Genomic DNA, 27,626 nt, shown 5'->3' with positions numbered 1-27,626 from the left:
TGACCGCCAGACCCTATGGTGGATCATGGAGCATATTGGACCTCCACTGACGCGTCTCTCTGTCTATATGGCTCTTGATACTTTGTTCGGGGAGTAGGCGGGGCTGCTCCTCCGCTGTCCTCACCTACGTCCGCAGCGTGCACCTGCTTTCAAACATGTTGTCAGTGGCCTCATAAGGACAGTCCTTGTAACACATTGCCCTCAAAAGTGCACATTGACCTGATGCGGTCAGACACATACTAGGTTTTGACCTAGTCTTGTTGGGGTATACAAATGGATGTCTTAGTTTGAATCCTTTGTAAAACATGGAACAACTACAGTAACACGGAATAAACGCTAAAGAACTTTCATTATCATTTAGTCTGACATCCGTCAGGACAGAAAAAGAGCATAAATAAATGAATGTAGGAATAAATGCCGTTTCCGTAGGGAGAAACATCTCTCTAGTTTCTCCTTCACCCGGGGGAGTAAACATCGCTTGTGTTGAAATTGGCAGTGAAGCCTTGCATACTGTCCACGTCACCAAACTATTGGTGGGAATATCATGACATTTTATTTGCTCAGACTGAGCGCTCAGATGTTGTTCACTATCATCACATGATAAATGACCTGAAATCAGTTTTTCTTTGCTGCTCGAAAGCAGCAGTTTGCCACTGACAGCTATAATAAATCTATGGTTGTAGCACATGAAAACTTGCTGTGCATGCTACTGCTTTGGATTGGCGAAAAAAGACACTTGATTTTTTTTTTACAGAGCTATTCATTAAGGGAATGGATCTGTGCATAGACCTGCGTATTAGCTGATACCAAATTAAGCATCTACGGTAGTAATTGAGGCATTTCCGATATTTGTATCTGCATCAGAACAACTCTATTTATTATATTGCCAATTAGGCTGAGCAAAACATCTCATTTTGCGGCGTACATGTTTGGTCTTGGCTGACAGTAAGTTCACCTTGTACATGTTCACCTTGGAAATTGTGCGTGATGCTATTTAATCAAAACAAACAGGCCCTAATAACAGCGCTCTGTAATCAGCTTGTTATTTTTCTGTAGTCACTGAAGGAAACCTTCATAATACGTCCTGATTTAAAATAAGCTGCTAGTTTTATTAAATGTTACAAAATAACAAAGAAAAAAGGTGTAATGAGCAGCCAAGCGCAGCAGAGAAAGGTTATATCAGAAGCACTTAACAAATAAATGAATCTATACCAGCATCAGCTGTACCACAGAGTATAAACCAGATCCTCTTGGGATTCCAGGCACACAGCTCAATGCAATGACCGTGTTTTACATCGCCAATCTGTTACAGTGGGATCTCCCCTGCTTCAATCCCATGGATGATTAAGCGTGATAATTAAGGTTTTTGGACATTTTCCACAGAGGAGCAGACGTGGCAGCTGGTGACATTCATGCATTCCCAAACACAGAGGAGGGAATTACAATGAGGCCTCCATTCATTCCAGTGATCACAAAGTCTGGTCTTGGCACCAGCTCAAAAACAGTCAAGCTGTTGTTGAAAAGGACTATTTGTGGCTCTCTTTGTTGCAATGTAGGCAATGTACCTTGATCTATTTGGGGAATTACAGAAAACATAGAAAGCAGCCAAATAGTTGTTTTTTTCCCAGCAGGGATATTCACCTGTTATTGCTACAGGAAAATAAGCCACAGAGATGATTGAACTATTTCTTTGATATTTTGGTTAACACTCTAATTGTCACAGCACAATATCACAGACTTCTGCTTTTTAATTTCAAGGGTGGGCTCAGTTAAATGTTTGTTTTTAAATGAAGGTCTTTTTTTAATGGCATAATGTATCTCTTTCATTTTGGGTACCTGTGTTTGTTGCTGCAGAAGAAAAGACTGAACTGATACCAGCCAAACAGAAGCTATTACCACAAAATGTAAATTACAGATATCCCTTATAAAAAAACACATACAATAAAATGTATTTACCACAAGAACCTTGACAGAAGCACCACAACTAAATATGTGAATACTTACTTGAACTATACTCTAACCAGAGATGGAATATTTATGTGGAGTTATCTATAGTTTATAATAAGGAGCAAAGTTATGTTATAATAGTAATGAGAGAAGTGTTCAGATGTCTTTTAGAAAGACCACAATGTAGAAATAGTTAAAAACAAGTACAACGGCCATAAATGAAATCTCAGTTAAGTAGAAGGTACTGAAGGAAGGAACCTGAAATGCTTCTGATTGTTTGCCAGCAGTCCCTTGCATGAAACCCCTTCTCTGTGGGCGAACGACACATATACAAAACGTGAAAAAATGTGCAATATAAATGCAGTCTAAGCAATGCTTTAAAATCTGTAGAACATATTACATTACAGCCCTGTCAATGGTTGCTGTAGTGTATAGTTTAAATGATTTACTTTTTATGGATGAACATTTAGTCATGGTGGATATAGCTTATATGTTTTGTATGATCTTAAACTGCACAGCAACTTCTGTTTAAAAATGTAATATTAACGTGAGGTTAAAAAAAGTGATATATTTTCCTCCTGAGATGTAGCGGTGAGGAAGTTTAAAGTAGCTTAAAATGGGAAAATTCCAATACCACCTATACAGTACAGTACACCACATTTAACACTCACGTAGGTCACGCACATCACTTGAAAAGGGACATTTAGCTACCTTCAGAGCAGCTTTAAACGCTACGTCACCAAGGTAAGCATAACACAATATTTAATTCAAGTAAGACTACAAAACAAACTCTGTTTTACTCACCTTGCTCGAAGTTCACTCATAACAGCGTCACACTCCCTCCCATAACAAAAGTTGCTGTAAATAACATGTACTTGTAGTTGTGAGTTCAAGAAGGAGAAATGGGTGAAGAGAAAACCACTGAGCCGACCAACAACTTCATCTCCCAGAATGCATTCCTCCAGCGGAAATGCCGGGAACTCCATGGAAACGGCAGACTGGCGTGCTAGCCTTGGAGAGAAGAAGCAGCATAGTTAGCTTGCGTTATATCTGCCTCCTGATAAACTTGGATAAAACACTGAATGCATTTGATTTATTGACTGTCAGCAAAGATGAGTCGAACGCCGGATGCAAGAGCGAGGTAAGAGAGAGTCAACCGCCAAACCGAATCCTAATTTAATGTTAGTTGCAGGGTAACTAGTGCTCGGTAAGTTAACGTTAGAATTTTCAGTAATTAACCTCGGTTAGCTAGCTAGCTTGTCGTGAACTTATTCTTCGCGTTTTAAACCTACTACGGAATGTGTTATCTGCTATTTATCAGGGGATTGAAACTCAAGACATCTTTAATGGACCATGATTGGTTACTCCCAAACTGACTTTACTCTTAACAGCCACAAACCGCTAAACGGACTTCCGTTTGTTTCCCCCAAAATAAAGCTCTCACGCCACTTCTAAGTAAATGTCCTGAACCGGAACTAACACCAGCTCTTTCGTAATAACAAAAGGGTCTGTGTCTACAATGATGATGAAATTAAAAGGTTTCATGTCTTTGTACTGTTTGTATTTGTTTATAATTTACATGAGCCATTGACTTATATAGGCTATATATAAGACGTATTCAATGTTGTTGCTCATTGTTGTTTTGTGTATATACTGTATATGTTGTTGAAACACACTTATATTCATATTAAAATTAAAAGTTTATTTTCATCAATTTCTGTTCATCTTTGTTGTCCTTGTTTCTAAGCTCTATGTCTCTTCCTGTGAGTTAGTCTTGGAACTGTAAATATGTATAGAACAATCTAATGCTGGGGTCATTGTATGTGTAAAAAGACACTGCTGCCTACATCTAAAATATATGTAACATATCAAACACGTGACTTATTGTGATTGGAAAAATGCATAGAAATCCTTGCCCTGTACGAATATCTGGCATACTTCTGTACGTTGGTGTCCCCATTCTCATTTGGTTACCACTGCCCTCCACTCTCACCAGGGACAACCAGACAAAAAAGATCCAGGAAAACATCACCAGTGTGGAGAAACATTTTGGAGAGATGTGCCAACTGTTTGCAGCCTACGCCCGTAAAACAGCCAGGCTACGAGACAAGGCTGATCTCCTGGTTCGGGAAATCGGCACATACGCAGACACAGAAACGCCAAACCTAAAGAAGGGAATGAAGCAGTTCGCTGAACACCTGGCCAAGGTGGAAGACTACCGCCAGGCTGAAGTAAAGCTGCCGGGGGGGTTTCTGATGCTTTCACTTCATTTATAATTCATTTCACAGCACTTGCCCTGTAAGACAGAACCTAACAAGAATTACTTTTCCTTACAGGTAGAGAGACTTGAGGCCAAAGTCATAGAGCCGTTAAAAAGCTATGGAGCTGTCGTGAAACGTAAAAGGGTAAGTGTTGCTTTAAGCCTCAGCAATTTTAACGTGTACTCTTATTCTATGTGAGCCAAAAGACTATAACAAAAAAATGTGTAAACTTCATATAACTCAAATAAACACAGCTATATACAAAGAAAGCAAATGCTGCAGAAGCTGCCAGAAAATGTTTGAGTACCCAAAGATGGCGAAGTTGTTTACCTTCCTGCCTTGGCTCCTGTTCATAAAGTTGTGTTTTAAATCCATCTAAACTACTGCAGGTGTGCAGAGGTAAACAGTTCTAGATTAAATGTGCTCTGCCACACGACTATGTCTGTTCAAATTGATGTCACTAAAATGTGATCAGACATTAAGAAGTGAGCTCGGGACATAAAGCAGTTCACTGTTGTTATTACCATGCATGGCCACATGAGAGCAGTATTGTTTAATGACAAAATCTCACTGACAAGTTAGCTTTTCTTTTTGCATTCATCAGACTCTCACTCTCTCGGCATCTCAATATAACAAGACATTTTCTGGTTAAATAAATGTATCATATCCAGTTTTTCTTTGTGACTTTTTATCTATAATCAAATTAGTGATGTTGTTTTGTTTTGTCTTGACACCAGCAGTTGCTTGTATCAAGGTTGTCCTCTTTTTTTATTAAATCAGACACTTGCAAAACTTGCAGATTTGAAGGTGCAGAAGAGTTCACAATACTTTCTAGCTTATTTAAAAGAAACAATTTTGTCTTTCATGTACAATAATTCAGAAATATATAACACCTTAAACATTAGACTGTTTCCTAGTATAGAAAATACACAAAAACCTGCACAACGGGGTGCACTTTAAGTGATGTTCCAACACAGATCTACACCAAATGTTTGTCAAATTTCATGACAACTGTGTGCTTGTGTCCTTGTGCATCCATGCAGGAGGATCTGAAGGCAACTCAGAGTGCCAGAGACAGAGAGACCAAACAGATGGTTCAGCTTGAGAAGACCAGACAGAGGAACCCTTCCGACAGGCAGATCATTGTATCCCCAAATTCTGTCATAGCAAACAGACAAAAGTTTAATGTTACAACAAGCAACTGTGTACTTATAGTGCAGGTGACATCTTGGGTACAGTTTAATCCTGCCTTAATTATTCATACATTTATTGTTCGAGCTAGAAATTAAACTTGGATGCATTTAAAATGCTTTGCCTCACGGAATCTTCCTATCCACTATACAGTATGCATTTACAAGGTGGAGCGTATAGATCCACATGCAGGAGTAGAATAAACACAGACTGCATGCTAATATTTCCTTCCTCTTTTCCTTGACCGTTCCTTCAGTCTCAGGTGTGTCCCATGTAATCTGTGCCTCTGGTTACTGGTGATGTATGACAACAATGATGTACCACAATGTAACCTCCCAGACATAATTAATCAACCACCTATATCCTGTAACTCAGTCACAAATCCTCTGCTTTTTCTTCACAAGAAGAATGTGTTAAGTATTTTTCGACCAGTTTTACATGGAAACCTGCAGCATCTTTAGGAAGTGCAACCAATGATACATTTTATACAGCTTCTTTAGTGTGTAGCAAAATTGTAAATTGATCACGATCCCTTCCTGTAGAAGCTTGTCTGTATCTGAAAGGCTCTTGCCGTTGGCTGGTGCAGGTGGGACTGGAATTGGAACTTTTGATACTGACGTTTTTATGATGATGATGTTGCTCTGGTTTCAGGTGTTTGTTAGTAGTAGTTAGGGATACTTCTTTGACGCACTGATGCAGCCACAACCTCTTATGCTGGTCTGATATGTGTTTTATATTCTCTCCCTTCAGGCTGAGAGTGAGCTCCAGAGAGCCACCATGGATGCCACGCGGACCACCAGGCAGCTGGAGGAGACCATAGACGAGTTTGAGGTGCAGAAGATCCGGGACATAAAGGTCTGCAGCTCTAAACTCTCTACTCACTTCAGATTAACACCTTCAGTGGTTAGAAATGTGCGCCCGTTAGTGGGTGGCAGTGAAGTGAAACCAGACAGTGATGATTTGGATTTTTTTGACAGCTGCCTACATCTCTTCATCCTCCTCCTGAAACTATTCTTGTTTCGTCATTTCAAAACTCCTTTTTCATGTCTTTTGGTCACCAGACAGTTATGATTCATTCATTTCATAGTACTGAAATATTGTTCTATACTCTCCCTTTATAGAGGATCTTTGGTGAGTTTGTGACAGTGGAGATGTCGTTCCATGCCAAAGCCTTGGAGGTGTACACGCTGGCCTACCAGAGCATTCAGAGTGTGGATGAGGAGGAGGACCTGGAGGTAGGCTGATGCTCCACTCACACATTAAACCCAGGCGTTACAATTAGCATTAGCATTAGCATGTTTGAAAGTATGATTAAAGCTGTAGAGCTGCAACGATTAATTGATTAATCGAGCCAAATAAGGGAACTTTGATGACACGTTTCAACACTTATCTGACATAATAACGCAGATGAATCAATAACCAAAAACACTGTTAGTTACCGCCCTATTCAGGTGTAATAACTGACCTGATTGCGACTGTAAACCCGGGCTAGATCAACCTCTGAACAGCCTCCACTGTGTTCTGTTTGCATCAAGTAGAAGCCTCGGTGACCTCGTGCACCCTTTCCTCATTGACTCATCGCTCATACACACTCTCTAGTCCACACCCGTTAACTGATGTGGTAACTTTGAAGTAATCTGAGGTGAATTAGGCACCAGTCAGAGTCATCCTAGAGCTTTTCTTCTCCTTAGTTTGAAATGTTTGCTGAACTATTTAAAGAGACAGAGCCTGTAGTGAAGCAACAAAGGATCAATGATATTCAGGCGAGCTCGCCTCCTCCTGCGGATGCCCTTGTGCTATTTTCCTCCACCCCTCGCCATCTCATCTGTGTGTTTTTGCACTGAATCATCTGCCTTCCATTCATATTGAAGCGAAACTCCTCACCCAGACAAGGCTGTTTTTCAATGACTCATGGAACAAAGCATGGGAGATTGAATCATTTGAAAGATGCACAATGACAGGCATGAAGATAATCCTGATCTGGAGCGCTTGCGGAATTTATTTTCTTACCAGTGAAAACCATCAGTGTGGTTTAAACGGCAGTTTGTTGTGTTATCAGAGGCATTCCTTCTGAGCTGCTGTGTTTACATGTGACTAAAGACAAACTGCCAGGCCGATAGTTGATTTGCTGGATATTCCAGCTGTAAAGTATTTAGTATCTACATTTTACAACACTTACATACGAGCCCTAAATATTGCGCAACATCCCTAAAATGTGTTCACAATGTGGACCCAGTTTGTGTACACATCTGTGACCACTTTAAATTCATGGTTATCTTGCATGATATTCACTGCACACATTCAGATTACAGATTTGTGTGTAGGCATTGCTTCCATTCTCCTGTTTCTCTTTGGAAAAATGTAGCGCCTACTGTCTTTGGCAGGTGTTCAGGAGCTTGCTGCACCCCCCTGACTACCAGTCACGCTTAGACATAGTGCGAGCTAATTCCAAAACCTCCCTCGATCGGACCGGGTCCTTCCTGAGTACGACAGGGACCTTGCAGGTAAGATACAGACAGCACGTAGATAATCTAATGCAGAAACTAGATCCCTCTGTCGCTAAGTTTCCGTCTTTGCATTGCTTTTTATATCTGACTTCCATCCAAGTTCCATCGTGATGATGAAATAAAAAAAATCCTTTTTTCAAACCCTTCCTCATACTAGTCGAGGCTGATGCTCGATAACTGCTCGGTTTGCCAGTGTTTATGCACAGCGTCACCCCAGCCCTCATTCAGTTTGAATGTCCCGCATGTCATTGCATGTCAGTAACATCATGCATTTCTCTCTACATTCAGTTTACCCCCAGCGTCTCAGCAGTGACTCTGCACTAACTTGTTTAATGGATTGCCTTGTAAAAGGTCTGAACAGCTAGTCTTCACCTTCTCTCTGAATGTGGAGAAACATTTAAATTATTTGAAGAACTGTCTCCTTTGGTCTTGTAGGGTGTGTTCAGACATCATGTCTGGTATCTACAGATGTCCAGCCTGTAGAGGCAGATTGATTTTATCTGTTGAAAAATGTAATCACAGCTAAACAAAATACACGTGCAAAAAAAACACCTAGAATTGCAGACCAAGTTTACATACAAAGGAATACAGTCAAACGTGACAGTGCTAATAAAGGTAGCCCATTCTTAGATTAAACACATGCCATGATATGAACTTGGTGTCGAGCCGCTGTAGCCACTCCCGCTAACCAAAACACACACTTAAAGGGCCAGTTCGGCGATTTTCAACCTCAGTCCTATCATGCTATCATGGGGAGCTAATGCCATTATGCTAGGGGAAAAAATGCAAAAAAAGGATGCTAACTGCTTCTCCAATGGGCCCTGGAAAACCTCCGCCAGACTACATAAAACGCGTCATCTGGCGGAGGCCAGGGAGCTCGCTAAACTACACTTCCTCAATCTAGGACGCCCGCCTCTGATGTCATGTTTCGTTCAAAATTATCAGGTTTTAAATGTAGACTGCAGACCTTTTTTAAGCAATCCACCGGTATATTCTCGCTGTATTTCAGATTCTGTACGCAATGCACGCTGGGTGTTGTAGGAATGTAGAATGGGCGAAACCATGAGCTGTTTGTACACCTTTCTCCACAGCTATGGCGCCAATTTCTAATATTATTGTTTCTATCGATTACAGAGAACACCAGCTTTGACTGACAGTGGCTTTTTGCAGGGGCGGACTGCTCCTTTAAATTACCAAAATTACCGATCCCGCATGTCGGCGTATTTAACAGCAGAACAGCTTCTTGTGTTGGTCTGAAGCAGACGTTCACAGATATGGAAACTTCAGTGACTGTAGTGATTGTTTTAGTTACGTCTCCTCTCGCCGTTCCTCCTCTACTCTGCTAATCAGGAACAGATCGGCTGCAGGAGCCGTATTTGTCAACAGGGCTGTCAATCACCCTTTTGATAGCATCAAATAACTAAAATGAACTCTTGGATGTAAATCAGCATGATAAGAATTAACTGTAATGACAGACACCACGTTTGAGAAACATTTATTTGGCGTGCATTTTGATTTTATAGTTTGACTCATGTCCCATCTGTTAACATGGAGGAGGCGGGCTTTATGACCTACAGTGCAGCCAGTCAGCAGCGCTCGAAATGTTTTGGCCTCACTTTTAGGGAGCTGTCATGTCGTCCATTCTTTTTTACAGTCTACGTGTTCAACAATAATTACCTGATGTATTTGTTATCTGTGCATTCTGGGATGTGTACCTGCATTGTCTCGGCTCTTAACTGCAAACCCTCATTAAAAGAAAAATGTTCAGGGGGGAAAACCAACCGCGCGGAAGAGCCAATTGTGCTTAATGACTACCTGCTAAGTGTTTTAGTTGCATAGTGACTGTTTATTTGTTGTCACAGCAACAAAGAGCCGGCAGCCGACAGACGAGGAGAGAGGAGGAGGAGGAGGAGGAAGAGGACGAGGAAGAGGAGGAGGAGGAATCTGAAGAGGAGGATGAAGAGGAGGACACGGATGATGAAAATTAGAATTTGTGTGCAGAAGAAAGGTGTGTTAATGTTTTATAAGCTTGTAAAATAAAAGCTGTGCCATTGTCAAAGTTGCCTGACACAGGTGGCCCGAGCAGTATTGTAGATGTAGTTGTGCGATGCAGAACATGTTGTCCTTTTTTTGTGCATTGTATTGCTCCATGTTATCCATCTTTTGTAAATAAATCACTTTTCATATTTTGCAGTGTTCCAGTGAATTGCTTGTACTATAATAAGTGCACGTTGTACCCTCAGTCACTTTGCATTAAAATGCCTGCAGAGAGGTTGATTGTTATTTTAGAAAATGCTTGAGAGAGTGAATCAGTCTAAGTGACACTAGTTACGTGACGACAGCAGTTAAGGGTGACTCATCTCTTCCACAGACATGCAAAAGTGGTACAAATGAAGCTGGGGACATTTTGCACCAAACAGTCTGTGCTTATCACGGCGTGTGTGTGTGTGTGTATGAGAGTGTGTGTTACAGTATGTGTTGTCTGTCACGGTGGAGGCTGCTGCTACAGTGTCGGCTGATGGCTCCTGCATGAGTCACTCAACACATTCATCATTCCTCAGCTGCCCGTGTCAGGATGGATACTTTTCTGCCTCTGGACGCGTACACACAAACATATTACAGGCTTGTATCACCAAAACACTAAAAAGGTGCATTTACACACATGCACACACATGCACAAGTTGATGTTTTGCAGGGTACTACCAAAGCATCCCTTGAAGCAACACTGATCGTCTCAGTGAATGAGATAAAAGCTGCGTAGGTGGTGTGTCATCAGCCCGCTGTACAACAACACCTAATGCATATAAAGGTTAATGTGTATGCAAACACAATCACGCTAACACGCACGTACGGGTTCAACTTTGCCGTACTGTGGATCTGAATGGCCTTCGTTGCAATGAGTCATCACCTATAAAGTGTGTTTGTGTGAGTCAGAGAGGTTTTCCAATCACAGGTAAACCTGAACGCTCCACTCCCCGATCACAGAGGAGAAGAATGGACATGACAGACTGATCGGTTAGGAACGGGCCTGAAAAGTTATAACCGAGAGTGCAGGGTACAAAAGAAGGCATGAATTAGTTATGAGTCATTGACTGTAAAAAAACAAACAAGGATACCCATGCAGAGAACCAGATGTGAAGGGAGAGGAGGAGTAAGTGGGAGAAAACGGGGACAGTTGAGAGAGGTCAGTCATAACCCTGGGTCCTTATCGTTGACTCTGACTCATCGCCCCTCAGCGTCAAGCCACTCCTATCAAATCCATCACCGAGGGCGCGCGTCAACCTCTGCACAGCCTCGTGCAGCTGCTTATGTACGCGGTACCTTTTTCCTGTGGCCTTGTGTGACACCGATCTCACTTTGCCACAAGCTGCCTCGTGTGCCACAGGTTGTCCTCTTTAAACAGCTAACTAGTGTCTTTAGACGTCTTCCATAAATGCAGCAGTTTGCACCTGCAAAGAAATTAATATTTACTTTGATTAGGAAAGCTTTTGTTATGAAATGCACAGTTAATGAGGTCGTTTACTTCCTCTCAGCCGCCAGCAGGGGGAGAAAGCGATCACACCTGGACTGTAAAATCATGGAGACAGTGCACCTCTCAACATGTAGGTAGCCGCAGTTCGTGTGTGTGTGTTACCTGTTATCAGTCGCCTCTCTGTAAAAGCTGCCTGATTACATTTTGTAAGCCACAAACCTGAGCTTTGAACTGCTCGACAAAAACATCCGAATATGTAACGTATTTTTGGCGTAAAAATCTCGACTTTATTGATTGAATCCTTTGGCCTCCGCCGCGATTAAAGTGCCATGAAGGGCTTGATTTCCTTTTTATAAGTGCATGCAAGCGGGTCAATGCTCTTTATGCACACCTGGAATGCACTAAACAAGCCGGTGTTTCGTGTCTGCTTTTCAAGTTTAGCACGGTGTAACAGGAATATTCCAAATGAGAGTCTGCGGTAAATATAAATACATGTTATGATGTGACACACAAGTACACACCCCTCTATATAATCGACCTGTATATATCTGCAGCTGTGAACTCTCTCCTGTGTGAATGTATGGAGGAATGAGTCATAGGTCAGCTCTAATGGAGTCGGTATCTGTGCTGCAGAACCCAGTGATTGGCTCTCCTATAGACCAGACTCTCAAAGAGGTAAGGATTCCCTCCTCTCCCCGTCTGACTCATCTGCAGCCATCCCTAATGACGAGGGTGCGTCTGCGTGTGCGTGTGTGTGTGTGTGTGTGTGTGGTGTAAACGAAGGAGGGAAGACAAGTGTTGTTTGTATATGTGTGAATTTACCTCCCCAGTCTTATTTGTGCAGGCGTATTTGGCCAGAGGATACATAGTGTGTGTGTGTGTGTGTGTGTGTGTGTGTGTGTGTGTGTGTGTAAGTACAGTATATGCATATGAAAGTATAGGTCCATGAGTGTCAGAGAGTCCCACAGTACAGTTGTTTGGAATATTTAATACAGTGCCGTGCTGGCGGCTGTTATAAAATCGAGAGGCAGCATAGCCGGAGTGTGACTCACACACTGACTCACTGACAGCGCTGCCGTGGCGTGTGTATGTTTCTGTGCATGTGTGTGTGTGTGTCTCGCTCTCTGCGGCTCCTCTGGCAGACCCGCTGTGTGTTGCTGGTGTTCTAAGAACTCTGAACTCTGATACAGTCCCTGGAGTTCACACCAGCAAATAAGGTTACATACTGTACGTGTGTGTGTGTGAGTGTGTATGTTTCTGGCTTTAACAGCTCATGTGTCGTGCATGTGCAGAGGTCAGACAAAAGACCTGCAAACTTATACCTCAGAGCAAATTTAATTTCACAATCACATCATAAAGCAGAAGAAGCTTTACATGCAGACAAAAACACATCATCACTCATGTGGCTGAGACCCGCTAACTTCTCTCATTCTGAGCCAATCAGAGCAGAGCTTGAACCCACTGTCTGATAGTCCGAAACAGGGCATGAAATGTGAAAAAGACAAGAAAAATAGTCCAAGTTCTTAATAAATTTAATACACCACAAAGCTGAGGAAAATGTTACGCACGAATTGCCTTAATTGTGAGAATAATAAAGCCTCTGCCCGACTTTGAGTCCAGAAATATTTGGGGGCCCACCCAAACATTTAATCACACAACTCTGATCAACACTTAGATGACGTATGTCCTCATATATTTTAATTTATAATCCAAGAAGTAGGTCACAGTGGTTGGTTTCTTAAGCTACAAAATAAGTGGAAAAAATATCTATATTTCTTTGGCATGGTTGTGCAGTGGTTAGCATCATCACATCACAGCTAGAAGGTTCCTGGTTCGAATCCCTGTTCGTACATAGGGGGCCTTTCTGTGTGGAGTCCTTCCTCCCACAGTCCAAAGACATGCTCCTTAGGTTCATTGGTGACTCTAAAAATGACTCTAAATGTGAGTGTGAAAGGTTGTCTGTCTCTATAGCTGTGTCCCAAGAATAGGCCTTCAAAGGATGCAGCTGACGCAGCTGAAGCGGCCTTTTCCCACGCCACGAAGGGTCCATCCTTCATGACCCAACGTATCCCATAAGATTCATTGCGCGTCAGTTCAAACGAGCGGCCGAGGAATACACTTTTTAATGTTTATGTTTTTGGTTTCAAGTCAATCAAATAGCTAGCGGTACAAATGTTAAAAAAACAAAAAACAAGGGGTCCTTGAAACTAATTATCTCTAAAATAATAGGTTAAGTCACGTGGCGTTAGTTATGCTAGCTAGTTAGCCCGCTAGCTACCTGTTGCTAGGCAACGGGAGCTGCGTTTGGTGACGCAAACAGAAAAATCCTCCGTAGACCGGACCATCTCATTTCAGTTTGTCTTTTGCGGTCTATGCAGGCCATGAATGCTTATGTGCCAGCCCTGTGATTGACTGGGGATCAGTCCAGGGTGGACGTACCTCTCACCCGATGACAGCTGGGGACAATAAGCTCCACCCCCCATGACCCTGAACAGGAAAAATGGTACAGATAATGGACCGGCCCACCAGAAGGCCCCAGCCCACACTTTGGGAATCCCTGGCCCAAAACATCCAAAAAGGTAACAATGGTTATAATACTTCATAGAAAAACAGAGCATATGAGGAAGTAGAAAATATATTCTTTTGGCGGATTTATATGATTACAGTTAGTCCCCTGGATTGTGTGATTAGAGCCGAATCCCTAGCAATGGTCTGTTCTTCATAGCAACGGTCTGTTATCGAGAAATAACAGTATTTAACACAGCTGTGTAATAATGATGATATATCAGTTGACCAAAGTAATTTAAATGAAAAAAAAATGGTACTGTAGTACTGTAAGTAGCACTGGACTAAAATCTGAAAGTACAGCAGGGTAAAGAACACAAACAAAAGAGAGAAAATATAAAACATATACATCAACTCCTCGTAAGGCAAAAAGAGGAATCTAAAAAACATTTTTTTATTGAATAAAAGAGAAGTAAGCTCTGTTATCACACTTTAACGTTCCAATGATAAGCTTAAAGATCTAAATCTAAAACCAAAGATGGTGATGGGTAAAGATGTAGCAATCCTCTCTCCACAGAGGGAAGTTGTTGATGTCTCCTCTCCTGCCGGTTTTGCAAATGTTTAAGCAAGATTGCATGTTTGTATGTGTAACTACAGAAGTGCTGTACGTGTGCTACCAGTCACATGGTTGCTATTAGGATACGAAACCTCCTGCTGCTCGGGAATGTCTCCGAAGCATGTATGCCAGAGCCACTCGTCCTCCCGTTTCCCTTATTTATGCACCGACATGAAAGGCGGTGTACCCGATGTCAGGGGCAGTAAGTCATAACAGTTATTGTTCGGTATCTGTGCTGCATTCCAGGATCACAGGTACAGACGTAAATCAGAGGATGCCTGTGCTTTAAACAGGCGTACAGTTCAGCATTGTAAATCTGTATGTCGACATTGTGCCGCTGTGTTTCACTGCTGTATATCATCTGATGATGATAAAGCGGAAAGTGACTTCTTATTTACTTTCCCATCCTGATAGTGGCGTCAGTTGCATGTCCCCGCTCAGCATAAATCACTGTTTGGAAAGAATAAGAGGGAAGTGAGAAACCGTGTGTGTGTGTGTGTGTGTGTGTGTGTGTGTGTTGTTGCAAGTCATATATCTTTACCAAAATAAAAGACCTGGGAAAGACCATGCTAAAAAGGACTGTTTATCCAGTGACAGTTTACAGTGAGATTATGTAATTAAAGTTTACATTACATTAGATGTGGAGATGTTGTAGACAATAACACAGACATATTTTATGTCTGATAGCATGCAAGTGTGTTTCATGTGCTTTACATTCATGTGTGTTGGACCTGAAATGCAGGTATGACCATTGATCAGTCTCTTCCTCCCAATCTTCCCTCCCATGGCTCTCAATGATTTCGCAATCACCCATGTTCAAAGGAATGGGAAGGACAGACAGAATAAGTCAGTGTGCGTGTGAGGGCAGACTTACATCTATGTGTTGCGCAAGTTGCTTATCAGACAGTGCTGTGCTGTGATCAGCGAGGGAGGCCTTGGCTCGGGCCCGTTCAGGAGCTCGCTGTCGCTTCAGCCTTGGTGAGTAGCTCTGCGTGTTTGTGTTTCTGCCTTGTTTTTCTGCCCCGCGCCTCTCATCGGCCGGCGGCCTGGTATCAAGGGGTCATAATGTGTCTGTTTTGTGTGTTGGCCAACCTGAGGCTCCTGCCAGGTGAGCAGCAGGTGTGTTTACAGTTGCTCAATCACTTCCTAGTATAACACTAAACTCATATCAGCTGTAACCTGCAGCCCATTATCTTTATTGTATTTCTGCCACAGTGCATTACAATATCAACTTTAACTACATAAACATTTCCTTAACTCGGCCTCAGATTAATGTAACTGTTAGCTAACATGTTATGCAGGCTGATCTACTGCTGATAAAGCAAAACAAAATAGAAATGCAGCACAAAATGAGGATTTACTTTCTGTTATAGCTATAAGGAATTGCTGGACATAAGCTCGCTCTGCTTTACCACCTGCTCCGTCAAATATAGTAAGATAGCTAATGTTCTTTTTTTCTGTACAAGCTGAAGGCAGAGGCTTCATGTCTCAGGTGATTTATGATTCAAAACAGAGTACAAAGTGTCTGAATGTGCACTCCAGGGTCATGAGGAGTAGAAAAAAATATTTGTCTGCCCTCTTGCACAACATAGACACATTTCCACATTTTCAAAAATCAGAACTGAGTGTTTCCCTTGAACGCCGTAGAGCCCCTCCTTCCTCCCCTCTCGCTTTCCCCAGGCTGAAAAATAAAGTGAAACCAAAGACAGAATGTGACATGAGAAGCTGTCAGGCCTTGGCTCAGGTCAAGCGCGGGGGGTCAAAGCTATGTCTGGAACCACAGAGTCACCGAGTGATGTGTTAAGTGTCTCTCAGGGACACTTTAGCACATGACAGCATGGTATAACGAGAGGACGGAGAGTGTGTGTGAGTCCATTTACGATTTTCTCCAAGGTTGAGAGGAGTCCCTCGCTAGTCCCTTGAGTACATCTCATGCCCTTGTAGACTTTGCTGACCTCCAAATGCTCCCTTACCCAGTATCACACACCATGTCATAACACAGGAAGGAAGCCATCTACATCAATTTAACCATCTTTTGAATCCACACGCCAACACATGACACGAACGACGTTGCTGTCAAATGCTTTCATATTGCTTCACTGCTGTGTTCCACAGTAGCTTATCGTATGAACTAAAACAAAAAGTGTTTTCATTTCAACACTTCTGGAGCAAAGACACAACAGCTATTGTTAGCATTCAACCAATTGCTAGCTAAAATCACTATTAGCAAACTAACATCTTGAGCTAGGTCTTGACAGCTTTTCTATCATATCCTGTAAAAAACAGAAATGTTAGCTAGGAATTGGTTGAATGCTAATGTTAGCTGTTGTCTAACAGTTATGAAGCTTGAAAGATACTCTTTATAAAACCACAACTTGTTTTTTAAGCACTTCTTTTTTTCGTAGCATTTAAATAAGTGAGACTTGTAATCATTGAGCTTTAGGATAGCTAGCTGGATTTTTTTTACCTTTAGATAGAGCCAGGCAGTTTCCCCTTGATTCCAGTACAATGCTAAGCTAACCTTCTCCTGGATGTGGCTACATATTTAACGCAGCTAGCTTTGCTTTGTTTAGCAAACAACACACTTGATAACTCATAGCCTACTGTTAGACAACAGCTAACATTTGCATTTAACCAATTCCTAGCTAACATTTATCATAGTAAAGCTGTCAATGCCTAGCTAATGATGTTAGTTTGCTCATAGTTATTTTAGCTAGCAATTGAATGCTAACATGAGCTGTGTGTCTTTGCTGTCCCAATGAGTTAATGATTATGTTGTTTTGATCACTTTTTAGCTGCTGACAGCTACGTCACAACAGCTAATATTAGCATTTAACCAATTCCTAGCTAACATTATTGTTAATTAGCAAACATAACCATTAGCTAGGCAGTTACACCTTTCCTATAGTATTGTGTAACACTATCAAAAGGTAATGTTTGCTAGGAAGTACTTGAGTCTAATATTAGCTGTTGTCTAACAGTAGCTCGATGTTGTTTTGAACTTGAATTAGGGCCCAATGTTCCTTTAGCTTTTTACTGTGTATTTTCATTTCAGATGCTTATCATTCGAGAACATTTTTAAGATTTCCTGTATTTACAATTTGCAACCCTAGAACACAAAAGTATGACATCATTACAGCATTTGCGCATCCAACTGTAAGCATGACGTCAAAGGACAATGGCCACCGTGTGAATATGTCGAGTAGGAGCTTCCCCATGACAAATAGCGAAGAAGAAACACAGAGATTCTCATAAACAGCCACAAGAGGATAAGAACACACACACAAAAGTGTGAACATGTAAACAAATGCTTTCACCTCCACACACAAACACAGTGTAGCAGTGGCTATGAGACAGCCTGGGAACAGCTAGTCCACTAATGAGGTCTATCCCATGAGGATTTAGTACTGCACAGAGGAATGCAGGCTCTCCGCTCTCATGACTGACCTGCCCTGACAAACAGACGCACACACAGAGCTACTTTACTGTCTGAGAGCTGCCCTCTTACACATGAATGAGAATTGATAGAAGGCAACCCAAGAATAGGACACTTGTAATGTGCTAGGTATTGCTTTAGAAGCAAACATAACAGGCACACTGGGGAATTTGACACTAATTTGAGACGAGAGCGAGTAGAGGCAAGAAGAAGGGGGGAATGGGCTGAGAAAACAGACTGAGAAGGAGGAATAAATAAACAAGGGCACAGGAGGGTCAGAGACAGAAAGCGGTGGAGAGAGGGACTTGTGAGGATATGAATCTCAGAGTTTTATTTGCACTTAACATTTGTTCTCGAGATTGGCTTGTGGTTCGGATGTGCGAGCCAACTTCAGTGAGTTTACTAGAACAGATCTGGTGTCTGAAGCAGACGGACCCCTTTGCTGGTGGCCTGTGGACGGAGCCTGCTGCTAGCTGATAGACTGACAGCATGGGTGTTCGTCTCTGTCACGACTCTCTCTGAGAACACGCAAATGAGTTCTCCACTGTGGAGTGAGAGTAGAAGTTTGAGATGAAATACTTTAAAAGTAGGCTTATTTAAACTTTTGGAAAGTCAGTGTAAGAGTAGTAGCCAACTGAGACCATTTGTATGTGTTCAACTATGAATATAAACAACAATTAATACTAGAGCTTAGATTAAAGTAAGTGATGTTTAGCAGGTATACTGAATTTAAGATGTTAGCATGCTAAAATTAGCTAATTTTGACCCAAATTAGAGGATGATGGGAATTAATTCATTTGAAAATACTTGTTTGCCCTGATGATGACACTAAATGACGTCAAGGGATCACCAAAGTTTGCAAATCATCCTGCGGGGGAACATAAATATGATGCAATGTACCAAATGTCACATCAAAGTAAAGCCAGTTTGTGGAGGTTAAAGAAGAACGCACAGCATACACAACCATAAACACAAACAGGAAAACATCCAATACCACCCACCTCTTCATTGCACCCTTACACAACATATGACTGAATGATGATGAGATCACGCCGTTAAGCATCTCTTAATTGACTCAGAGGGCTAGTGATGTTTATAAATGAGGAGGAATTAATCCCTCAGTTCACAATATTACAACTGCACAGTCATAAATCATCAGCAAGGGGTGTTTTTCCTCACTACAAAAAATATGTTTTCTAGTGCCAACAGGCAGAACAAAGAGCAGGGGAAGTTTAGTGTTGGTTTTGAGGCCAAATTCTATAATTACAACTCAAAAACCGCTCTTACTCATTTCTTTGCTTCTTCTCTCGACAGATGTTTTGAGAAAATTGGAAATGTTAACCTCATGGTGGCAAGAGAGGAGAAGTCAGGAGTTCACCGAAGTCCTGGTCAACCAGGATGTGTGGATATTTTGCTGGTGGTGCTGGATGAGAATTGTGATGATCTCATCAGTAAATGTCTGAACAAAAAACAATGACAATCTATTCTGTTGTTGTTGAGATATTTCAGTCTAAACCAAAGTGGTGGACGAACCCACCAACATCGCTAAGAACCTGAGTGCAGTTACTAAATACTATATTTGAGCTTCTTTTTTTACTACAGTGGTCTGTTTTTTAAATTATGTTTCATTAATGTTATAGTGCAGCATGCTCTCTGTGCTGCTACCCTAAAAGTGACAGTATGCAACCACTCTGCACCCGTCCCTGGAAATAAACACTGGGCCACTGCTAATCGTCCCTGTGTCAGCCATGCGTAACACCGTGTCACAGCCGCTACGCATGCTGAATACCTCGCAGGCCTTTGTTTTGGAAAATGTGGCAGTGGTTGCCATGGCGCTTGTGTTTGATCTATTGTAATTAACCGAGCCCATTGATTGCACAATGCTTCCCCCTGGCTCGTCTCCAATAGCGGGCAGCCCTGACTGGACGTCTCATCAAACAGCACGTAAACCGGCGTTTAAGTGGTCGCCTCCCCTCAATGATTTGTCCTTACATGGCCTAACGGGGGATGAAAGTAGCACAGGCAGCAGAGGGGAAACAGGGCAATAAGGATAATTTGAGGATTTAACAAAGCTGAGGTTAACTGTTTGAAATGGCTTTTGGATCTGAGCCAAAGAGAATTGATAAGTGTTAATGGATAACTGTAGATTAATACGGTTGGGTTAAATACATACCAGAACCTTCTTTTATGCATACAACACAGATAATTAAAGCTTCAAGAAATAATTAAATAATATGAGCATTATTTGTGTATGCTAAATATAGTTAGTGTTATTTAATTTACAGTTAGCAGTCAATTAGCGTAGGTTAGCATAAACTAGAAGCTGAGGGGAAAAGCTTGCTAATGGTAGGCAGATTTTCTTAGCATTGAATAGAGCCGGGCTGTTTTCTCTTGCTTCCAATATAATGCTAAGCTAACCATCTCCTGGCTGGGGCTACATACTTAATCCAGCTAGCTTGCCTCTGTTTAGCAGTAAAAAAGATATGCCAACATGAAGCTAAAGAGGTACTCTTTCTTTTTTCATATGAATCCAAGAAGTGAGACATTATATTCAGTTAGCTTTAGCAATGCTAGGTGGATGTCGTTACCCTTGGACTGAGAACAGCAGTTGCTTCCAGTATTATGTTAAGCTAAACATCTCCTGGCTGTGGCTAAATACTTAACAAAGCTAGATTGTCTCTGTTGAGTGTCTAAAAAATATGCCTATATGAAGCTGAAACTTCTATCTATCTATCTATATATATATATATCTATATAAGAGACTCTGGCACATAACTCTATAAAACCACAACTTGTTGTTTTAGTACTTATTTTTTTCGTATGATTTAAACAAGTGAGACATAACTTGTGATCATTGAGCTTTAGCAATGCTAGCTGGATTTGTTTTTACCTTTGGATAGAGCCAGGCAATTTCCCCTTGATTCCAGTGTAATGCTAAGCTAACCATCTCCCGGTAGTGGCTTCATATTGAACTAAGCTAGCATGGCTTTGTTTTTACCTTTGGATAGAGCCAGGCAATTTCCCCTTGATTCCAGTGTAATGCTAAGCTAACCATCTCCCGGTAGTGGCTTCATATTGAACTAAGCTAGCATGGCTTTGTTTAGTATTATATTATATATTTAAAAAACTACGGCTTTGTTTCAGCACTTATTTTTTCATATTAAACAAAGGGAGACAGAACTTAACAGACATAACATGTATTAGCTTTAGCGATGCTAGCTGGATTTTGACAGACCAGGCTGTTTCTGCTTTCTTCCAGTTTCTGCTACGTTAACAATCTGCTGCTTGTAGGTTCATTTTTAACAGAAAGATATGAGTTTTGCTGATCTCTATCTTTCAGCAAAATAAAACGAACAAGCATATTTCCCAAAATGTTGAACTATTCTTTCTGTTGCATATTAAAGGGAAGTTCTGGTACTTAACCAGTATATTTTTATCTTGTAGCACAAGAGTTGTATTATGACTCTAATTCCTCTGAAATCCAGTCAGTGTCTATCACTTTTTTCAAAGAGAGGAAGTTCTACTAGGTGACCACATCCCTCTGTAAATTTGTCCTTTGTCCCTTAGTACTGCAGTCACTGTGTCCTGATGCGTGTCATGCAGTCTGGTTTAAAGTCAATTAGCCCTGCTTCACAACCCCAGGGGTGACAATCTGGGGCTCACATGTCCCGTCAGGCCTGACCTTCACATGGGGGACTGAGCAGGCACTCGCATATGGCCAGGCCCTGGGGTGGGAATCTGCCTGATCTGGCCAAGGACAGGACTGCGTGTAAAGAGTGGAGGGATGGATATGAGGGCGAGATTGCAATCTCTAGAGAGCACACAGATATGGAAACTTTTTTTTTTACTATAAAAACATGAATGAAGTTATAGTTGAAAGGGAAATAGAAGTCAAGTCCACACAATGCTTGGAAGTATGCTTTACACTTTATTATCTAATACAAGGAAATTGTTGAGCATGTTTTTTCTCAATACAAACTACAATGAACTTAATCAGAGAATGATCTACAAGGGATTTCCAGTGAAATGAATTCCTGTTCTTTAAACCTTCTTGTTACCCCTTCTGCTAAAGTGATATCATTACTAGAACTGAAGCCATTATAAGGAGTCTAGACAACACAGTCTGGACATACCCGGAGCTACTGTGAAAGCAACTTCTCTTTTTTAATTTCTTTCCCAGTAATCCGAGGTAGATCAGGCGGGGTATATCCCCTGAAGCCATTACTAATATCATCTCAATAAAGACTGGGCACCACATGCGAAATAGAGGACCACCCATCCATAAACTACTGGATAAAAGGAGGTCCCCCCCAACGCAGCTAATCTGGACCAGACTTTCACAAATGCATCTTTCAGAATGAATAACATGACTTAAAAGCAGCTTATCCTTAAGAGGGGAGTCCTGTGATGTAAGGTACAAACAAAGATACATAACATGTCTGAAGCCGTAACACATTTTCACAGGCTTGTGGGGTCAGTCGGGTCTTATGAACCTGAGGCCTCCTCGTGTTACTGTCAAAACAAGGGAATGAGTGTGTGAGATGGTCCACTGTAGTAAAATAAATTGATCTAGTTATATTGAACTGAATCGTAAAACCAATCTTACAATACAGCAGTTGCCTTGGCTAGCTGGTGTGTGATGTGTGTGTGCAGCTTTGAAGCGCTGGTGGCTGCACCATTGTGCAACTGCAGCCCATTTGCCCAAAGCAAATAGCAACATTCTAAGAAAGAGGAAAGGCGGGTGGGGGTGTGCTTTAGCGAAGGTTTTTTTTGCATGTTTTTTCTTTATACTTTCCACCAATGTCATTCACGTTTAATCTCCTGGCCTTGCACAATTTTCTGTTACGTTTGATGTTGAGCAACACGTTGATAAAGGTCACAAACAGTTTTGGCACTCCTTTCGAAAACAGCCCTCTGAAGCACACTGGGGCACGGATATGAATCCTGAATCCTGAGTCTTTTTTAATAGTGATTTAATCATGGCTTATAATGACAGGCCTCCAGCAGGTTTTTGGGATATTTGAAAAGGTCATCTGTCTTGCACAAATGCCTCGCTTAATAGGTGTTGGCTCAACTTGTAAGAGCCTGTAAGTCTTCTTGCATTCCTGCATAACCATAACCTCTGCAGGCTGCAGGTTTCCAGGTGAAAGCCTCAAGCTTTAGACTTCTCACCAGGCTGAAAAGTACTAATTTAAACTCTGGAACAAAATGAGCAAAATGTACACTGTTTCAAGATGTTAACTGGTACAAAACAACAGATAATGCAGATATACATACATTAAAATGACCAAAACGTTTAACTGAACTAGAACAACAAAACCTGTGTCCATCAAAGAACCACATTTAGATCAAAATAATCAAAGTAATAAAGCTGTATGATATACGTGGATTTATTTGACCTGCTGTAAAACCTGACTCAACCACAGCAAACAGGAAAGCGGAACACCTGTGTCGAAAGACAAATATGAAGCGTGATGAAACAGATGTTTCAGTAACAAGGTTACCCTGTCAGCACCGCTGTCAACAATCAACTATGCAGGGGCTTATGTGCGTAGTGTGCTCTCAGGAAGGGTTAATATCCTTTCAGCCTTCCCGGTAAACCTGTTGACTGACAGGGCTGCATCCAGAGGGATCTCACCAGAAGACTTCAGATCGGTGTCAAGCGTTGCCATTTCCCCTCCTGATCCGCCGTTTCTGTTATTACCTTAGCCGATGGGAATCCTGTGTTTGCTGACCACACAAACACCAGCCAGCGCCTGGTACCCAGATTGTTCACAGTCACTAAGCATACATATGTCAGCCTATTAGTCAGTGCGCTTCCCCATGCAGCGACATACGGATGTCTGCTCCTCCTATAATCAGGATGTAAGTCAGTCATCTGTTCAGTGGTTCTTCTCTGCCCGGTCTGATGCTGCTGGAAAGTCGTGCTGTTTAATCGTCACATGAACATAATTACCGTCCTGTGGCGAGAAAAAAAAAAAGAGCGATGGCGGTTTTTGCATTGTAATTATAGAATTTGGCTTTAAACCAGTGCTGCTTTTTGGTCGGCCTGTTTGCACGACATGAAAAATGTGTTTGTTATGAGGGAAATCACAACTTTCTGTTGATTTATGTCCACACATTTGTAACATTGTAAACTGAGGGATGAATTCTTCCTCATTTTTACACCGCCGAGGCCTCTGACTCAATCAAGAGATGCTAAACAGCATGAAGTCATCATCATTTAGTCATATGTTGTGTAACTGTGCGACGAAGAGGTGGGTGTTAAAAATTGTTAACATTGCCGTCTTTAACTTGCTATGCTACATGCTAATTGCTAGTAGGGTCACGCGCGTTTTCAGTTATTTAACATCTGATGCAAAATATGTCTCATCTGTGACCCCGTCCGACAGTGAAACCCACGGTCACATTATAATTGGTCGTAGCATAGCTCTGATACTCTCATATTCCCAGTAATGATGGGTTTCCAAGTATGAGCAAATTCCTCACCACCCGTTTGTCACTTGAGTCATCTCGCCCTGTGCAATCCTTTGTCTGCCGGCTCTATACCACAGACAGAGGAGCTTTTGAAAAGCAGCAAATTTGAAATGTAAAAATGTTCTTCTTTTTTTTGTTGTTGTTTGATTAATGTTCCAGACCACACACTGTGTGGGGGGAGCGCTGGAATTTCTCCCCTTAATAAGCATGTTTCAGGTCAAAACAGGCTGTTTTCCTTTCATTCATATTCATGTTGCAGCGTCTGTGAAAACAGGCATGTCTGAATCATCATAGCACATCACAGGCAAACTGTGTGTGGATGGTGACTTCAAAGTGAATGTCATTTACTTGCCAACATGGAAATCACTTGGAATTATATTCATTATCTCACTGTACGGAGCATTCGGTTTTTCAGAGGCTTCATTTCATCGCAGTGTGAAATCTTTCTCTGGCATTCGCTCAAAACTTTTATAAGTAACACAAAAGAAATAGACAAATCATTTCCCACATAGCTAAATGAGCACTTTCCCATACATGTAACAAGCTCTAATCATAAATACATCCCTGTCATCAATAAAAGCATCTGCTGTGTAGCTCACAGATAAGACTCTCTTTGCTTTCTCCAGTTCAAACATGACATGACTCCTGGACGATTAATGGACAGAAAGAAACGTTGAGGCCGGAAAGTATGCTCATTCCTTGCATTACATGTTCACCGTCAGTTATCTTATCCTGACTAATGCGTCATTACAAACATTTTTCTATCATCTTGAGCCTACGTAAAAGAATTGACTATATTAGGCATGGAATGCTGTCCTGTAAACAACAGAAGAACAATAGGATGTTTAAGCTGAGCTGCCGCAGCAGAGGCCTGAAGTCCACACTGTCATCGGAAAGGTTTCCCTCACAGTAATACTAATGATCTTAATCCCTGTTGTGTTGTCATACACCATTTATCACTATATTAATAACTTGCTCTTAACAATTTCCTCTGTATGTATTGTAGCAGACTGGGCTAGGACAAATCGTGCTAAATATAGAGTCTGTTTAGCGCTTCTGCTCATGTTGATACTCTATCACTAGATAGCTTTTGCTATAGATCTCTGTATGGTCGGTATTTAGTGATGAAGTGGAAGTAATGAGTTTTGTAAGCTGTTAATGAACACCTCAGCAGGTACAGAACAGGAGGGCCCAGTGGTGCATGAGATCTCTTACAGTTATCTGTGAGGGAGACACTATTGATCATATAAATGGACACTGGGCCCCCCCAATTCTTATCTTTTATTTTCCTTGTTGTGTACATTATCTCGTCCAGTCGTAATGTGATATATCTGCATGTACATAAGCACCTTAGTAGGTTTATTTGTGGTTTAAAATGAGTAAAGCTCAAACAGGCACGTTGGGCAGCTTAGGGGTCTTTATGACGCACGGGTGCACGCGCGTCATTCAGCAGACCGAGATGTCCGGCAATATACAGCCACACTAAGCTGATGTGCTTGTGTTTCTGTATTTCCAGGTGAGTAAAAGTCATGAAAGAATGTAAAAACACAGCGAGACAAATGTACAATGAACGTGCGAGAGTAACAGACTACTAGTATTGCAAATAAGTGCGCTATGTTGACGTGTTGCGAGTTAATTGATTGTCTTTAAAGTGCCGCACCTGGCGCGTCTGGCTAACCCGGAAGTCCCGTAACCACCTGTAACGTGCTGCAATATTCGTGTGTGCAGATAGTGTCCGAGTGTGTGTGAGAATGGGCAATATGCAGCCACGTTAAGCTGATGTGTTTCTGTATTTTCCAGAAATTCGTAGTGTGTAGTTCAATGTAGTTTATTATGAAACCTGTGCATGCCTGGAAAGGACCTCCTGTGACTGTCAAAAAAATGCTGAATAAGCTGAATCAGAATCTCAGAATAATATAAATACATCTACTTCTGTTAGTTCATTATATTTCCCAAGAAATTTAGGATTCTGGGAAGTACAGGCCAGTCAGTCATCAGTTTCATTCTTTCTTACAGTTCCTCATATTGCTGTTAGAACATAGGTTTTATACTTATAAGTGTTATATTAATTATTGGAGGTCTTTACTGTGATAATGCTACTTCAGAGGTTTTGCTGTTTTGTTGATGAAGCCATTATTTTATTCTTTCCTGTATTGTCTCCTTCATAATGTAAAACAAAGCCTGTACAGACGACGACTCTGAAGGGAGCTGTTTGCCTTTTGATCCATGGCTGCTTGGAAACATGTTCTGTCTACTCAAGGTTAGATTGTTTCATTTCACCCCATCAATCATTCAATGATGTAAACATCCCCCGAGTTTTGCCAAATGCCCTTTGCAGAGCGAGCTAACGGAAGGAAGAACGACAGGAGGAAAGAGAATAAATGCATGAGGAGGAGAAAAGACAGATGATAAGCAGAGAAAGAGACAGATGGAATGAGGGAGAGAGAGACACTGAGTCAGGATGAGATACTCTGAAGGAAAGAATATGGAATATGGAGTATCCTGTTGGGACTAGACAGGATACAGAGGGGTACATCTGGACAGATTAATCCCTAATACAGTATACAATATCTCTCTTCATGTGCCGTGTGACAGGGAGTCTCTTCCTCCGCAGATGGTCATGCTGAAGCTACAAGTTCACCATAATCCGTAAAAGGTGCAGCATCTTACTTTCACATTTTGTCCTTTCATTCATAAATGCAAATTAGTTCCTTAATAAAAGTCTATCAAGGCAAGAAACAAGAGCAGTCATATGATCAGACAGGTTTTGTTACCACACAGTCAAACAATCAAAAGTGGCAACACTTTCAGTTTTAAAAGTTCATCTCAGTTTACACAACTTACTGTCTGAATGTGCTGCCTCAGTTTTTTTGTGCAATCATGGATTTTTAGCAACATTTTAAGCTGACATTTTTGAATAATTAGAAATATAAATATCATAAATATATCAGAGAACAAAGTCAAAAGCTGCACTTTCCATTCCAAGTCAGACCTGCACTTCCACATGTGTCAAACTGACAGCTGCCTTCCCCTGAAATTCATCATAACCTTGTAAAGAATCTGATATTAATTAATCTGAATAGCTTGTAAATCTTCCATATGATTCACAACTTAAAACCAGCCATAAACCTAAATCGGCTTTAACTTTCATTTTGTTTAGATTAAGGCCAAAACCAACCGATCACAGCAGTGACGCGTATAAAGAATAACCACA

At 41.4% G+C, this 27,626-nt stretch overlaps 1 protein-coding gene across 1 annotated transcript; it reads left to right on the top strand.

Annotated features, from left to right (window-relative positions):
* Window positions 1-3,029: 3,029 nt before the first annotated feature.
* cibar1 (CBY1 interacting BAR domain containing 1) lies at window positions 3,030-10,058 on the top strand. Its single transcript, XM_069681801.1, is given in 9 exon segments — window positions 3,030-3,088; window positions 3,944-4,178; window positions 4,284-4,352; window positions 5,252-5,353; window positions 5,656-5,661; window positions 6,150-6,254; window positions 6,521-6,634; window positions 7,784-7,903; window positions 9,769-10,058. Coding segments are annotated over 9 exon segments (936 nt in total). The 3' UTR covers window positions 9,895-10,058.
* The last annotated feature ends 17,568 nt before the right edge of the window (window positions 10,059-27,626 follow it).

The sequence above is a fragment of the Semicossyphus pulcher genome, unplaced genomic scaffold, assembly GCF_022749685.1.
Source record: "Semicossyphus pulcher isolate SPU_LCO1_2020_fin unplaced genomic scaffold, fSemPul1.0.p SCAF_5, whole genome shotgun sequence".
Lineage (NCBI taxonomy): Eukaryota > Metazoa > Chordata > Actinopteri > Labriformes > Labridae > Semicossyphus > Semicossyphus pulcher.
The sequence above is the reverse complement of the archived record's forward strand: the minus strand, read 5'-3'. Positions and strand labels throughout refer to the sequence as shown.